Source organism: Symphalangus syndactylus, chromosome 7 (genome assembly GCF_028878055.3).
Source record: "Symphalangus syndactylus isolate Jambi chromosome 7, NHGRI_mSymSyn1-v2.1_pri, whole genome shotgun sequence".
In the NCBI taxonomy this organism is placed as follows: domain Eukaryota; kingdom Metazoa; phylum Chordata; class Mammalia; order Primates; family Hylobatidae; genus Symphalangus; species Symphalangus syndactylus.
Window position 1 is genome coordinate 102,435,318 of NC_072429.2, and position 17,566 is coordinate 102,452,883.

The 17,566-nt window shown below is 35.3% G+C and overlaps 1 protein-coding gene across 33 annotated transcripts in view; it reads left to right on the plus strand.

The window, feature by feature from the left end:
- RIMS2 (regulating synaptic membrane exocytosis 2) overlaps positions 1 to 17,566 on the plus strand; it is a 775,242-nt gene that overhangs the window by 190,910 nt on the left and 566,766 nt on the right. For all 33 annotated transcript variants that reach the window (XM_063642912.1, XM_055286971.2, XM_055286974.2 and 30 more), the window contains one exon: positions 2,467 to 2,677. In XM_063642912.1, coding sequence (XP_063498982.1) covers positions 2,467 to 2,677 — 211 coding nt within the window. The remainder of the gene's footprint in view (positions 1 to 2,466; positions 2,678 to 17,566) is intronic.

Sequence of the window (17,566 nt, forward strand, 5' to 3'; positions counted from 1 at the left end):
TCACTTGATGCCAGGGTGGGCTTGGAGGCTTTGTCTGCAGATACCAGCCTGGATCCTGGGCTATGGGGGCTGGTTTGGTGCTAGGTGTGCCTGGAGCCTATATCCACAGAGGCTTGTCTGGAGGCTGGTTCTGAGGGTGCTAGCCTGATGATTGAGCTGCAGGGCCTGGTCTGATGCTGGGGTGTGCCTGAAGCCTGGGGTCAGGGGATCCAGCCTGGCACTGAGGGCATTGTAGAAGTCTGGAGTCATCCTGGAGATTGGGCAGGCCCAAAGACCAAGTCTGATGGTCAGGCATGGAGCCTGGGGATGTGGAATTTGTTCTGGCACTGGAGTGGGCCTGGAGGCTCAGTCTGTGCATACAACCCTGATGTCTGAGACTGTGGGGGTCTGCCTAGCACCTCATTTTATTGGTGAAACAGTAAACAATTGCCTGATATTGGAGTTTAAGGCAGAGTTGAGTCTTCTGTTCTCTCTTTTTCCCCTTAGCGATGAGTATCTCTATTTATGCTGTGTTGTCTGTGGGTGGGGAGGGATGAACAGGAAATGTTAAACTGTCCTTCTTACCCTGTTTAGTGCGTCTTTTATTTTTTCGCTACACTTAGTTGCTATAATCTCCCACCTGGTTTTCTTAGGTCTCATGAAGGTGTTTTCACATATGAATAGTTGTTCAAATTGATGTTTCTGTTGAGGGACAAATGTTGGAATGTCCTTTTCCCTTAACTTGCTTATGTCAGTCTCCATTGATTTTTTTCATAAAACCAGCATTTGGTTTCATTGATTTCTGTTCTAATCTCTTGTTATTTCTTTTCTTCTGCTTTCTTTGAGTTTAATTTTCTATTTTCTTAAGTTTTTGAGACACATTTTATTTTTAATATGAGCATTTATTTCTTTGTCTAGGTCTCTTTTTCCATATGGTACTTACAAGGAGTATCATACTCTTTCTGTTTCAAGAACTTCTTTTAAGTTCCATGCAGTGAAGGTCTACTGCCAATGAATTTCTTCAATATGTGTCCATCTGGAAAAGTTTTTATTTTTAAATTTTATTTTTATAATTTTTATTTGCTTATTTAAATTTTTTAAAGCCTAATTTTACTGTGTATGAGATCCTGGGTTGACAGGTTTTTTTTTTTTTCTCTCAATTTATAGACATCACTCCAAAGCTTTCCAGCTTGTATGGTTTCTCTAGAGTAATCTTCTCTAATTCTTATTGGGTCTCACTACACAATGTGTATTTTCTTTGGCCGCTTTCAAAGGTTTTTCTTTATCTTTGGGTTTTAGCAGTTTGACTGTGAAGGCAGACTAGGGGCATGTGCTTTATTTGGTAGTTGATTTGACATTTATGCTTCCAGGGATTCTCTGAGGTTCTTGTGTTTAATTTGGTGTTTCTCATTAGTTTTGAAAAATTTTTGGTCATAATCCCTTCAAATATTTCTTTCCCTTCTATTCTTTTTCTGTGAACAATTATACCTATGGTAGGTTGGGTTAACTCTTGGATGCACTGTTATTTTATATTCCCCACTTATTTTTCTTTTTCTTTTTTAGTTTGGATAATTTTTATTGACTAATTTTTAAGTTTATTTATATTTGCCTCAGCACTTTCAAATCTACTCAAGAGCCCCCAAAATGAAGGAATTCTTCATTTTTAATAGCATGTAAATTTTCATCCATTTGACTGGAGCGCCTATCTAGCGTTTTTTCTCTCTTTGGATTCTTTTTATCACTCTGATTGAGACTGTGTCTCAATGATTTGAAGTTCATAGGTCTTGGCTTCACTGTGTAAGTCAAATTAGCTTTCTGTATTTCTGAAGTTAAATGGTAGAAAAATAATATTGTAAATATTTTAGAGCATATGATTGAAAATGTACTCCAAATGGAAGATAGAAATTTAGAAATATAATTTCAAGAAATATTTCCATAAACATGTATTATATTAATTGGTTATTTAATATGTATATTAGAAGGTGGAGACCGGGTATAGTGGCTCAGGCCTGTAATTATAGCACTTTAGGAGGCTGAGGCAGGCAAATCCCTTGAGGTCAGGAGTTTGAGACCAGCCTGGCCATGGCGAAACCCCATCTCTACTAAAAATATAAAAACTAGCTGGCATGGTGGTGTGTGCCTGTAGTCCTAGCTATTCAGGAGGCTGAGGTGGGAGAATTGCTAGACCCTGGGAGGCAGAGGTTGCAGTGAGCCAAGATCGCATCACTGCACTTGAGCCTGGGCAACAGAGCGAGACTTCGTCTCAAAACAAAAAAAAGAAAAAAAAGAAAGTAGAACTAGTTGCAATACTTTTACAAACAATGTGCCATGAAAAGTGTTAATTTATCATCAGAAAATTAAATTTTCATTCTTTTTATTCTCGTCTTGTATTTTTTTGGTTATAAAACTGTGTCTATAAATTGTGATAATTTTTCGTTTAGAGATCATCAGGAAACCCATTTTTTTTCTTATCTATTTTCTCTGCAGAAAACTGCATCAGCAGTTTGAAATGTATAAAGAGCAGGTAAAGAAGATGGGAGAAGAATCACAGCAACAGCAAGAACAGAAGGGTGATGCGCCAACCTGTGGTATCTGCCACAAAACAAAGTTTGCTGATGGATGTGGCCATAACTGTTCATATTGCCAAACAAAGTTCTGTGCTCGTTGTGGAGGTCGAGTGTCATTACGCTCAAACAAGGTACAGAAATGAAAATTACAGTTCTCTTCCAGTTAAGCTTATTGTGTTTATCTATTCATGTTAGAGAGTGTGTTAATTCAACCCAAATAATACTTTGTTGAAATTAGCAAAAACAATATTTTAAAATGCTTGTGGCCAGGCACGGTGGCTCACGCCTGTAATCTTAGCCCTTTGGTAGGCCGAGGCGGGCGGATCACTTTAGCCCAGGAGTTCTAGACTATCCTGGGCAACATGGTGAAACCCTGTCTCTACAAAAAAAAAAACAACACAAAAATTAGCCAGGCATGGTGGCAGGCCCCTATAGTCCTAGCTACTCAGGAGGCAGAGGTGGGAGGACGACCTGAGCTGGAGAGGTCAAGGCTGTGGTGAGCCATGATTGTGCCACTGCACTCCAGCCTGGGTGACAGAGTGAAACCTTGTCTCAAAAAAGAAAAAGTTTGGGCCGGAGGCGGTGGCTCAAACCTGTAATCCCAGCACTTTAGGAGCCCGAGGTGGGCGGATCATGAGGTCAGGAGTTCGAGACCAGCCTGGCCAATATGGTGAAATCCCATCTCTACTAAAAGATACAAGAGTTAGCTGGGCATGGTAGTGTGCGCCTGTAGTCCCAGCTACTCAGGAGGCTGAGGCAGGAGAACTGCAGTTCAGCCTGGGCAACAGAGACTCTGTCTCAAAAAAAAAAAGTTTGTGTCAGTAAATTCTTTAGACTTTGCATTTATCTACTTACTAATCTTATCACCTACTTATTTATTTCAGTAGTTTTTAAATAGGAAGGTATTTTTTTACATACATTACTTAGACATAATTGTGGAAATTCATTTCCCTATGTGATTTCATTTCTTCATTTTCTTGTTAATCCCCATTTTTCATTATTTTGTTTTGCTAAGAACTAACCACTTACAATTGTTTCCCCTAGATTAGCTGATAATGATTTTTTTTCTTGACTAGGGACATTGGCTAGAAACTGCAGTATAATTTTGAATAAAATGGATGAAAGCAGACATTCCATTGTATTGTTCTTAATCTTAGGGAGAAAGCCTTTAGTCTACACTATTAGGTATAATGTTAGCTGTACGCTTTTCACAGATGCCATCTATTCCTACTTTGGCGAGTTTGTTGTTGTTTGGTTGGTTTTTTAAGATCAGGAATAGATGTTGGATTTTGCCAAATGCATTTTCTCTATCTGTTGAGATTAATCATATGTTTTTTATTTTGTTTTTTTAATGTGGTGAAATACATTGGTTGATTTTTATATGTTAAATGACAAAATCAGGGATAAACCTCATTTTGTCATGATGGATTATCTCTTTTATATATTAATGGATTTGATTTGATCATTTTTGTTTAGGGATGAGTGTCTTGCTATGTTGCTTAGGCTGGACTTGAACTCCTGGGCTCAAGTGTTCCTCCTGCCTCAGCCTCCCAAGTAGCTGGGACGACAGACACATGCCATGGTGCCTGGCTGATTTAATAAAATTTTGTTTACAACTTTTGCTTCTATATTCATGAGGCATGTGTCTGTATTTTTCTTCCTTGTAATGTTTTTCTTTGGTTTTGGTATTGGGATAATGCTGGCCTGATAAAATGTGTTGGGAAGTATTTCCTCCTCTTTAACATTTTGGAAGAGATTGTGTAGAACTGGTAGATTACACCAGTGAAGCCACGTGGGCATGCAATTTTATTTGTTGGGAAGGTTTTTAAGTAAGGTTTGTTTTCTTAATGGATATAGGGTTATTCAGGTTATCTTTCTTGAATAAGGTTTCATCGTTATATCTTAGTTTGTCTAGTTCCTCATAAATAGTTGAATTTATTGGCATAAACTTGTTCATAGTATTCCATTATTAGTCTTTTAGTATCCATGGAATCTGCACTGATGCTATCTCTTTCATTCCTGATATTGGTAATTTGTATGTTTTTTGTTCCTGCTCAACCTGGCTAGAGAAAGGATCTTACTCTGTTGCCCAGCCTGGGTTGTAGTGGCCCAACCACAGCTCACTGCAGTCTTGACCCCCTGGGCTCAGGTAATCTTGTCACTTTGGCCTCCTGAGTAGCAGGAACTATGAGTGTGTGCCACCAGGCCCTGCTAATTTTTAAAATTATTTTTGTAGAGATGGGGTCTTGCTGTGTTGCCCGGGCTGATCTTGAGCTTCTGGCCTCAAGCAGTTCTCCCACCTTGGCTTCCCAAAGTGCTGGGACTACAGGTGTGAGCCATCACGTCTGGCCCAGATTTTTTGTTTTATTGATTTTTCTCTGTTGTTGATTTCTGCTTTGATCTTTTTTCTTTTTTCTTTTCTTGTCTTTTCTTTTTCTGCTTACTTTGGGTTTAATTTTATCTTTTTTACTTTCTTAAAATAGAAGCTGAGATCATTGCCTTGAAACTTTTATTCTTTTCTAAATTAGGGGTCACATGCTATAAATGTTCCCTAAGTACTACTTTACTGGCATCACCACAATTCTCATGTGTTGTTTCTTCATTTTATTAAGTTAAAAATACTTTCTCATTTTCCTTTTCTTCTTTGACATAGATAATTTAGAAGTATGTTATTTATTTTTCAAATATTGTGGGGTTCCTAGGGATCTTTTTGTTAATGATTTCTAATTTACCTCTCTTGTGGTTTTAGAATATACTTTATATGCCTCAAATCCTTTGGAATTTGTTGATACTTATTTTATGGCCCAGAATATGGTTACTTTGATAAACCATGTGCACTTAAGAAGCATGCATATTCTTCTGTTTTTGGCCAGAATATTTTAAAATGCCCACTCAAGGCCAGTTTCATTGATAGAGTCATTTAAGTCTGTTATCTCACTGTTGATTTCCTGCCTATTCTATCACTTGTTAAGAGAGGGGTTTTGAAATATATAATAATATGTGGATTTGTCTATTTCTCCTTGGAGTTCTATTAGTTATAGTTTTATGTATTTTTAGGCTCTGTTTTTAGGGACATAAACATTAGGATTGTTATATCCTCTAGTTTAACAGACCCCTTTATGATTATTAAGTGTTATTCTTTATTTTTGGTAATATTCTTTGCTCTAAAATTCACTTGGTCTAATATATATATAGAGAGAGACCAAGTACTCTCACTCTCTCTCTTTCTGTCTCTCTCTCTCTCTCTAGATATATATTTGGAAATGGAATTGCATATATTTATTAGGTTAGGTATTAACATAGTATATGTTCTTCTATTATTTTACTTAAAATGTACTTGTTTGAAGTACTTTTCTTATAGCCAGCATATAGTTGGATCTTGCTTTATTATCCAACCTGACAATCTCTTCCTTTTAATTGGATGTTTATAAAATTTATGTTTACTGTGATTATTGATATGGTTTCATTTGATTACATCATCTTGCTTTTTGATTTTGTCTTATGTCATCTGTTCTTTGTTTTTTCAATTTTAGCCTTTTTTGAGATTACTCAAGTATTTTTATGATTCATATTTTCTCCTTTGTTGGCTCAATAGCTGTAACTGTTTTGTTCTTTTATTAAGTTATTCAAGATTTGTAGAATACATATTTAATACATATCACCTTCAACTGATACTATACTATTTCATGTGTATTATAAGAAGCTTACAAAAATGTTGGATTCTGTGTTACTGGGGTCATATTTTACTTTTATTCATTTTATAAACCCCACAATATAATTATTCTTTTTGTATAAAGAGTTTATCTTTCAAGAGTTTCAAATATTAAATAATTTTTGAAAAGATCTATATTTATTCTTGTAGTTATTTCTGGCATTATTTATTTCTTTTTGTAGATCTATAATTATATCTGGTATCACATTTTGTCTGTCTTAAGTATTTCTTGAAGGGCAAGTCTGCTGCTGATGAATGGTTTCAATTTTTTCATGCTGAAAATTTTGCCTTCGTTTTTTAAAAAGATATTTTTGCTGATTGTGGAATTCTTGGTTGACAGTTTTTGTTTTTCAGTATTTTTAAATTAAAAATTTATGGATACATTATATTTAATAGTCGCACATATTAATGTGGTGTATGTGATCATGACAACTGTACAATGTGTAATGATTAAATCTGGATAATTGGGATATCTGTCACAGCAAACACTGACCATTTCTTTGTGTTGGGAACATCCCAAATCTTTTCTCCCAGCTATTTTGAAATATACAGTGAATTATTGATAAACATAGTCTCTTTCTTGTAACTGAGCACTGAACTTCTTTTTTCTATCTAACTATATTTTTGTACCCATTAACCAACCACTCTTTATTCCCACTTCCTCCTACCCTTCCCAGCCTCCAGTAATTACCATTCTATTTGCTACCTACATGAGATCAAATTTTTTTTTTCGCTCCCACATACGAATGAGAACATGTGGTATTTGTCTATTCGGGCCTGGCTTATTTCACTTAACATAATGACATCCAGTTCCATCCATGTCACTGCAAATGACAGAATTTTATTCTTTATTTAGGGCCAAATAATATTCCATTTTGTGTATATACAACATTTTAGAATACTTTCGTCTGTTGATGGTACACTTAGGGTGATTTCATATCTTGGCTATTGTGAATATGCTTCAATAAACAGAGGAGTACAGGTATCTCTTCAATATGTTTATTTCCTTTCTTTTGGGTACATACGTGGTAGTGGAATTGCTGGATCATATGGTGGTTCTATTTTTAGGTTTTTTTTTGAGGAACCTCTATACTCTTCTCCATAGTGGCTATACTAATTTACATTTCTACCAACAGTATACAAGTGTTCACCTTTCTCTGAATCCTTAACATTTGTTATTTTCTTTTTCATAATTGTGATTTTGATGAGGGTGAGATGATATCACATTGTGGCTTTAATTTGCATTTTTCTGATAATTAGTAATGTTGATCATTTTTTCATATACCTGTTGGATATTTGTTTGTATTCTTTGAGAAATGTCTATTTATATCTTTTGTCCATTTTTAAATCTGATTTTTTAAATTTTGCTATTGAGTTGTTTGAGTTTTTTGTATATTCCAGTTATTAATCCCTTATTGGATAGATAATTTGTAAATATTTTCTTTCATTCTGTGGGCTGTCTCTTCACTCTGTTGATTGTTTCTTTTGCTGAGCATGATCTTTTAGCTTGATGTAATTTCATTTGTCAATATTTGCTTTTGTTGTCTGTTTTTGAGGTCTTATTCAAGAAATACTTGCCTAGACCAATGTTTACTTTTTTTTGTAGTAGTAGTGCCACAGTTTCAGGTCTTAGATTTAAGTCTTTATTTTGATTTGATTTTTATATACAGTGACAGAGTTCTAGTTTCATTCTGCATATGGATATTTAATTTTCTCAGAACCACTTATTTAAGAGATAGTCCTTTACCTGGTGGATGTACTTGGTGCCTTTGTTAACATGACTTAGCTGTAGTTGCATTGATTTATTTCTGAATTCTCTGTTCTTTTCCCTGGGTCTATGTCTGTTTTTATGCTACTACCATGCTGTTTTGGTTACTCAAGCTTTATAGTATATTTTGAGGTCAGGCAATGTAATTCCTCCAGCTCTTTTTTTTTTTGTCTTTTGGCTAAGAATTGCTTTGGCTGTCTAGAATCTTTTTGATTGCATTAGAGTTTTAGGACTTTTTTTTTCTGTTTTGTGAAGAATGTTATTGGGTGTTTTTGTGTGTTTGTTTTGTTTTTTTTTGAGACAAGATCTCAGTTTGTCACCCAGGCTGGAGTGCATTGGATCAGTCATGGCTCACTTCAGCCTTGATCCACTGAGCTCAAACGATCCTCCTGCCTTGGCCTTTTGAGTAGTTGAGACTATGGTATGCATCACCATACCTGGCTAATTTTTTGATTTTTTTTTGTAGAGATGAGATCTCACTATGTTGTCCTGGCTGCTTTCACTCTCACACTTCCATCATCGTTTTTTGTTTGTTTGTTTGTTTGTTTGTTTGTTTCGTTTTTAAGACAAAGTCTTCCTCTTTTGCCCAGGCTGGAGTGCAGTGGCATGATCTTGGCTCACTGCAGCCTCTACCTCGCAGATTCACATGATTCTCCTGCCTCAGCCTTCTGAGTAGCTGGGATTACAGTTGTATACCACCATACCCAGCTAATTTTTGTATTCATAGTAGAGACAGGGTTTCGCCATATTGGCTAGGCTGGTCTCGAACTTCTGACCTCAAGTGATCCACCCATTCAGACTCCCAAAGTGCTAGAATTATAGATATGAGCCACCACGCCTGGCCTTCATTGGCATTTTAATAGAGATTGCATTGAATCTATAGATTGCTTTTGGTAGTTTCAACATTTTAACAGTAGCAATTCTTTCAATCCATGATAATAGGATACTTTTCCTTTTTTTTGGTATTTAATTTATTTCATTAGTGTCTTATAGTTTTCATGGTAGAGATCTTTCTCTTCTTTAGTTAAGTTTATTCCTAGGTATTTTATTTTATTTTTGTAGCTACTGTAAATGGGATTGCTTGTTTGATTTTGTTTTCAGATTGCTGCTGGTGTAGAGAAATGCTACTGATTTTTGTATGTTGATTTTGTATCCTGTAACTTTACTGAATTTGTTTATGAGTGCTAAGAGTTTTTGGTGTCATCTTTATGGTTTTAACATAAGACTGTGTTATCTGTGTAAAAGCCTAATTTCACTTCTTCCTTTCCAATATTAATGCCCTTTGTCTATTTCTGTTGCCTAATTGCTTTTGCTAGAATTTCCAGTACTATATTGAATAAAAGTGGTGAAAGTGGGTATCCTAGACTTGTTCCTGATCTTAGAGGAGGGACTTTTAATTCTTTTTCCCTTCCATATGGTGCTAGCTGTAGGTTTGTCAAATATGGCCTTTTTTATTTTCAGGCATGTTTCTTTTATATCTAGTATGTTCAGATTTAAAAATTATTATTAAATGCTTTTATTGGACTGTACTAACATGGCTATATGGTTTTGGTCTTTATTTCTATTATTGTGGTGTGTCACATTTATTGAATTGTGATTGTTGAACCATCTTTGCATTCCTGGGATGATCGTGGTGATTGATCTTTATAATGTTTTATTCAGTTCAGTTTGCTAGAATGTTTTTGAAGATTTTTGCATCTATGTTCGTTCATCAGAGATAATGGCCTGTAGTTGTCATTGTTTTTGTTTTTTTGTCTTTGCCTGTTTTCATTCTCAGGTTAATACTAGCCTCATAGAATGAGTTTGGACGTAGTCTCTCCTCTTCAAAATTTGTTGGCAGAGTTTGAGTAGGATGGGTATTAATTCTTCTTTTAAATATTTGATAGAATTCAGCAGTGACTCCATCAGGTCTTGGGCTTTTGTTTGATGACAGACTTTTTATTATGGCTTCAGTCTTTTTACTTATATTGGTCTGTTTAGGTTTTCCATTTAATCATGATCCAGTCTTGGTAGGTTGTATGTGTCTAGAAATGTACCCATTTCTTGTGTATTTTTCAATTTTTTTGCATATATTTGTTTACAGTGGTCTCTAATGATCCTTTGTATTTTCATGGTATCAGTTTTAATGTCTTCTTTTTTATCTCTGATTTTATGTATTTTGGACTCTTCTTAGTTACCTAGTGAGAGGTTTGTTAATTTTGTTTATGTTTTCAAAAAGCCAACTTTTCTTTTCATTTTTCTTTTGTGTTTTTTGTCTCAATTTTAATTATTCCTGCTTTTTTATTATATTTTTTCTTTTATTAATATTGGGTTTGATTTGTTCTTGCTTTTCTAGTTCTTTAACATGCATTATTTGGTTGTTTATTTGAAGTCTTTCTACTTTTTTGATATAGCCATTTATCAATATAAACTTCCCTCTGCTTTATTGTATCCCACTGGTTTTAGTAATTTAGTATTTCCATTTAAATTTGTTCCAAGAAAATTTTTAAATTTTCTTCTTAATTTCTTCATTGACTTATTGGTCATTCACAAGCATGTTGTTTTATTTCCATGTATATGTACAGTTTTCAACATTCCTCTTTTTGCTGATTTTGAATTTGTTCCTTATGGTCAGAAAAGATACATGATATGATTTTTACTTTTAAAATTTCATTATGACTTGTTTTCTGGCCTAAGATATGATCTGTTTTGGAGAATGTTATATGTGCTAATGAAAAGAATGTGTAGTTTGTCACAGTTGGATGAAATATTTTGTAAATGTCAATTAAGTCCATTTGGTCTAGAGTTTAGTTTAGTTCTGATTTTTTGTTGTTGTTGCTTTTTCTGCCTGCGTGCTGTGTTCATTACTAAGAGTGAGGTGTTGATGTTCACCAATATTATTGTATTGCAATCTCTCTCTTCTTTTAGATGTAATAATATTTTCCCTATTTATTTGGGTTCTGTGACATTGGTTGCATATAGATTCACAGTTTTTATATCTCTTGAATTGACCCCTTTATCATTAAATAATGCCATTTTTACAGCTTTTTACTTGAAATCTAATAGCTTCTGCTGATCTGTTTTGTTTTCTACTTACATGGAATATCTTTTCCATGCATGTATGTCTTTAAACAAGTGAGTTCTAGGCAGCGTATAGTTGGATCCTTTTTTTTTTTTAAATGCATTTCACTCCTCTGTCTTTTAAGTGGGGGATTTAGGCAATTTACATTCGATAGTATTATTGATCAGTAACCACTTACTACTACCATTTTAAAATTTGTTTTCTGGTTGCTTTGTAAGTTCCTTCTTCCTTCTTTCCTACTGTCTTCTTTTGTGGATAAGTGATTTTTTTTCCCTGGTATTATATTTTAATTCTTTGCTTTTTATTTTTAGTGGACCTATTATAGGTATTTCTTTGTTGTTTCTATTAGCTTACAAAATATATTTTATAGTTATAGAAAGTTATTTTAAACTGATGACAACTTCCCTTGGATTTCAAAGAAAAGAATCAAACAAGCAAAGTGAAAACTACACTTTAGCTTCATTTCCCCATTTAGTTTTTGTTATCTCAAATTTTATCTTTTAAATATGCCTTTCTTTCAACAGATTGTTGTAGTTATTACTTTTGGTATACTTTTAGTCTTCATACTAAAGATACTACATGTCACGATTACAGTTTTAGTGTAGTCTGAATTTGTCTGTGTAGTTACTTATACCAGTGAGTTTTATACCTTCACAGGAGTTTTTTGGATGATTGTTTCTTTTTTTAAAAAATTGATTAACTCCCTTTTGCATTTCTTGTAAAATAGGTCTAGTGGGAATGAATTCCCTCAGGTTTTGTTTGTTTGAAAACTTTTCTCCTTCATGTTTGAAGGATTGCTGTGTTGAGTACATAGTTCTCTGTTGCAAGTTTTTCCTCCAGCACTTTGAATATGTCACCTCACTTCCTCTTGGCTGCTACATCTGCTGCTAAATCTGCAGCCAGGTGTATTGGACTTTCTTTATATGTTATTTGCTTCTTTTCTCTTGCTATTTTTAAGATCCTTTCTTTGTCCTTGATGTTTGAAAGTTTGATTATTATATGTCTTGGAGTATTCTTACTTGAGTTGAATCTGCTTGGTATTCTTTGACCTTCTTGTACCTGTGTATCCATCTTTCTCTAGGTTTGGAAAGTTCTCTTATTATTTCTTTAAATACATTTTTGCCCAATCACTTTGTCAGCCTCCTCTACAAGGCCAGTAACTCATATATTTTAACCTTTTAGCCTATTTTCTAGATCATGTAAGTGTACTTCCTTTCTTTCATTTATTTTCTTTTTTATCCTATGTGAATTTTCAAATAGCCTGTCTTCGAGTTACTGATTCTTTCTTCTCCTTGATCAATTCCACATGGAGACATTCTAATGCATTTCTTTTAATCATTGATGTTTCCAGCTCCAGGATTTGTTTAATCAGTTCAGTTTCCATGCTGCCTTTTTTTCTGAGAAATATCTGAATTCCTTCTCTGTGATTTCTTGAAGTTCATTGAGTATCCCCAAAATAGCTATTTTGAATTTCTTGCTTGAGAGATTACGTATCTCTATTACTCCAGGGTTGGTTACTGGGAACTTATTTAGTAAATTTGGTGAGGTCATATGTTCCTAAATGTTCTTGATGCTTGTGTATGTTTGTTGATGCCTAGGCATTGAAGACTTAAGTATTTATTCCAGTCTTTGTAGTCAGGCTTTGTTTGTTCCAGTCCTTTCAGAGGGTCTTCCAAGAATTGTTAAGGATATTGAGTATTTACTTAAGCCCGTGGTAACTGTAGCCATTTCAGCACTAGAGGGCACTCTAAGCCCATGTGTGCCGCAAATCCTCGCGATCCAGCCCTGATGGACTTGGGGAAGATAAGGTTCCCAGGCAAAGTCTTTAGCTTTCTTCTCTCCCTTTTCCCCAAGTGAAAGGGATCTCTCTCAGCACTGTGTTGCCTAGAGTTGGGGGATGGGTGACTCGGCACTCCTGTGACCATAGCAAGTGGCACCATGCTGGGTTATATTCGAATCCCATGGCGTCTCAGATCAGCACAGTGCAGGGGCTTGCCCAAGGACCCTGGCCACTATTGCCTGACTGCAACTGATGTTTACTTAAGGCTAAGGCCACTGTAGTCAACAGGCGGTGAAGCCTGCCGGGACCTGGGTTTGTACTGCCGGGGCAACGTATTTCATTTTGGCCTAGGGTGCGTCTAGAAGGACCATCCAGAACCAATGGCCAACTGGGAGATTTGGGACCCTGCCTGGTGGTTTATTTTTCTGTAGCTGGGCTGGTACCCAATTGTAAGAAAAAGTTTCCTCTGTTTACTCTAAGAGAAAGGAATCTCTGCACTGTATTGCCTGAAGTTGGGAGAGGAGTGATGCAGGCGTTCTCTAATGGATACAACCAGAAGGTTTCATGCTGGGTTGCACTTGGAGTACACAGCCTTCGAGAGCAGTGCAGTGGCAGGGTTCACCCAAGGACTGCAGTTGCTGTGGCCTGGATGCCACTGAAATCTATTCACGGCTCAAGGCCACTTTTGTTAGCCTGTGGTGAAGTGGACCGGGATTTGGGTTCTTCCTGCTGGGGTGGCAGATTCTCCTCTGCTCGAGGACTTGTTCTAAGTGCTCCCTCCATGGGCACTTGTGGAATTCTGCCTAGTGTTAATGTTCCACTCTAAGCACATATTCTTTCTTCTGGCTGTGCTCTCTAGGGTTGGGTGAGGAGTGGTGTAGACAGTGCTGTTCTTTTCATCCTCTTCAATGCATCTTTTCTTGTTATTATGCTAAAACTAGGTATATGATCTCTCACATGATGTTTTAATTTTCATGAAGGTGCCTTTTTGTGTAGATAGTTGTTCAAAGTTGATGTTCTTGCCAGGGACATGATCACAGGAGATTCTCTTTCACCATCTTGCTCCACCTTCCCTAAATCATTCTCTCTTTCAATATTTTAAAGGTACTGCTTTTCTGCCTCCTCCCTTTCACTGTTTCCACTGAGAAATATATCTCTCATCTTTGGTTTTCTGTGCATAATGTAGCATTTTTCACTTGCTGCTTAAGTATGTTTTAACACTAGTTGTGTGCAATTAAATTATTTTTTCTGGTGTATTTTTCTTTGTGTCTCTTTGGTTTGAGGTTTGTTGAGGGCCTGGGGGAGTTTTGGCCATTATTTTTCAAATATTTTTGCTGTTCCTTCCTTTATCTAGACAGCTTCAAGAACTCCTGTTCCCGATATATTAGGCAGCTTGTAATTGTCCTACAGCTCACTTATGTTCTTTCCTTTAATCTTAATTTTATTTTTTTCCTTGTGTTTTATTTTGTATTCTTTATATTAATGTGCATTCAAGTTTACTGGTCTTTTCTTCTGCAATATCAAATCTGCTGTTTATAAAATTCAGTGTATTTTTTAATAATCGCAGACATTGTAGTTTTTATGACAAGAATTTTAATTTGGGACTTAAGATATATTCTATGCTCTGTAACTTTGAAAACATATAGAATACAGTTATAATTATTGTTTCGATATTCTCTTTTGCTAATTCTAACCCCCCTTGAGTCTGGGTTAGTTTTGATTGATTACTCTCATTACGGTATGTAGGTTTTTTTTTTTTTTTTGGTACTTTTTTCCTGTGTGATATCTTAGGTTGATTGACAGGTGTTATATATTTTACTTTGTTGGATGTTGGCTATTTTTGTGTTTCTGTAACTGTTTTTGAGCTTTCAGATGTAGTTAAGTTACATGGAAACAGTTTGATACTTTTACACATTCTTTGAGGGTTTGTTAGGTGTATTTGGAGCAATGCTCGGTTTAGCACTAATTATTCTCCTCTACAGAGGAAAGACTGAGTCTTTAACCAGTATCCCATGAATTATGAGTTTTTCCAGTCTTGCTGGTAGGAACAACTATTTTCTTTCTAATTCTTTTAGATGTTCTTTTTTTTTTCTTTAACCCCATTCCCTTGAGTATTTTTCTCACATGTATGTTCACTGATCATTACTGAGCTGAAGACTTGAAGAAACCCCTGGAGTTCTCTTGGGTTCTGTCTCTGTGCAGCTTTCTGTATCAACTCTGTCTCCTTATATGTTGAGGGTTAGCCTGATGGGGATGGTTTATGGAAGAAGGATGGAGCCAGAGGCAATACTTCCCACTTATCTCATATTTTCCTTAAGTCTGAGGATTTGTAAAGATAGATTTTAGCTCAGGGAAGACATCCCTGTATTTCTTTCATTAGTTTTTCTACATTTTTATTCAAGCAAGAGACTTGTCATGTATAAAACTTGCCTATATTCTAAATAAAAAGACTCTGGAATGTATTTTTTTTTTCAAATTTGATCATCATCCTTAGTTGCCTTATGTAGAAGGCTTTTGTTCTCAACAGGTAGTAAATACCTTTCTTTGATTTTTCATAGCCCAAAAGGATTAATCTCAGTGAAAGTTGGTCTTACTAAGCTTATGAAATAGAATAATGAGAACACAAATATTATATAGCTTATGATTTAATTATAAAGCTTTTTAAAAATTCTCTTAGTAATCTTTTAAGAGAATACAATAAAATAATCTTTTGTTTTAATTTTGAGGCTCTTTCATGTGGAGCCATCCTTAACATCTAGTTAATTCTCTTGAGGTACATTTAGGACATAGAAAATAAATGAAGGGCAGGAAATATGGAAGTACCAACACAACAGAATTTTATGAAATACCGGTTCTCTTTGTTTCCTTTTAAGATGATACCCTCTTAATAAATAAAAGCCATATATTTAGTCAAGTGAAAAAATAATGACTTTATAAGAAAACAATTATTTTGTAATTATTGGATAGTGATATTAGAAAGATATTAAAAGTAATTTACAATAAGGATTATTTTAAGCATCAAAGTGTGGCAACTTTAACTTTTTGTTTCTTTTACTTTTTGGTAAGAAAAATATATTACCACCTGCTTAATCACTAATTTAGAAAAAAATGAATAATGTACATTTCCACAGTTGTATTATTTAACTTAAAATGTAACATGAGTTTTTTCACTTTATAAATTATCAGATTTGAAGCATAATGACATAATTTTATAATGGTTATAAAGGAAAGTGATTTTTAAAAATTGTATTTTATTTTTAGAAAGTGATTCTTAAGCAAGTTCTTTGAAATATATTGATATACATTGCCAATTTGGGGGTTGTTTCTCTTCAGGAATCTCTGGTGAGTTCACAAGTTCTTTATATTCTGAAATATATTACAGTAGTCTTGAAAGTGAGATGTATATCACTACTGTGGAAGGAATGCTTTTTGGGAGTAACTGGTGTGAATAACTTCAAGGGCAAAGATTTTCGTAGCATATTCTTAAAGTTGATCTACCTTAGAACACTTTCTTTTTTGTGAATCTTTCTTTTTCAACTCACTTTTACAATTGTTCTATTTTTCAAAAGAAAGGTACATTCCTCAACCTTACCTATTCTGAATCTAGCTTTTATATAGTACATTGGCTCAGGGTGTAGAAATCTCTGGGGCACCACACAAAGTGACAATTCCAGAATGTGTTGTCCTCAGGGAGAGTTCAGAGGCAAAGCAATGAGAGGGCTTGTAAGATATATAGAAGGGGGCAGTGCCTTATTTCATTCAGGCAACAGTTTTTTGGCAAGATTCTATTGCCTCTTCTATTGTTTTTAGAATTAGAATTTGGATGTGAGATGGCCATTTGTGAATCATTATAATAGCAATTTTAATTTAAAAATGAAGTTGGACTCTTTTTGATAGAAGGCCAGATTTGATGGTTTAACAGTGTGGAGTGGTTTGCCAAATGTGTTATATGGTAGACATTTGCCATATATATTCTGTGTATAAGCTAAATATGCAGTTCCAAGATTTGATGAAAATATATCAGGCAGGTGCGGTGGCTCAACCCTGTAATCACAGCACTTTCAGAGGCCAAGGCGGGGTGGATTTCTTGAGCTCAGGAGTTTGAGATCAGGCTGGGCAACATGGTGAAACCTCATCTTTACCAAAAATACAAAAAATTAGCCAGGCGTGTTGGTGAGTGCCTGTGGTCCCAGCTACTTAGGAGGCTGAAGTGGGAGGATCGCTTGAGCCTGGGAGGTGGCAGATGGAGTAAGCCAAGATCTGCCACTGCACTCCAGCCTAAGCAACAGAGCCAGACCCCATCTGAAATATATATATATATATATATATATATATCACACTTTTAAAATGTACTTGTACAATACCCAATATATCTGAAAATGCATCTTAACCATTTAAACTTTATTTTAATTTTCAATTTTTTTTTTTTTAGAGATGTGGTTTCACTCTGTCACCCAGGTTAGAGTGCAGAGGCACAATCACAGCTCACTGGAGGCTTGAACTCATGGGCTCAAGGAATCCTCCTGCTTCAGCCTCCTGAGTAGCTGAGACTACAGGTGCACACCACCTCACTCACTTAATTTTTAAACTTTTTTTTTTTTTTTTTTTTTTTATGGAGACAGAGTCTTGCCACCTTGCCCAGGAAATAGTCCCGAATCCCTGGGCTCAAACAGTCCTCTTGCCTTGGCCTCCCAAAGTG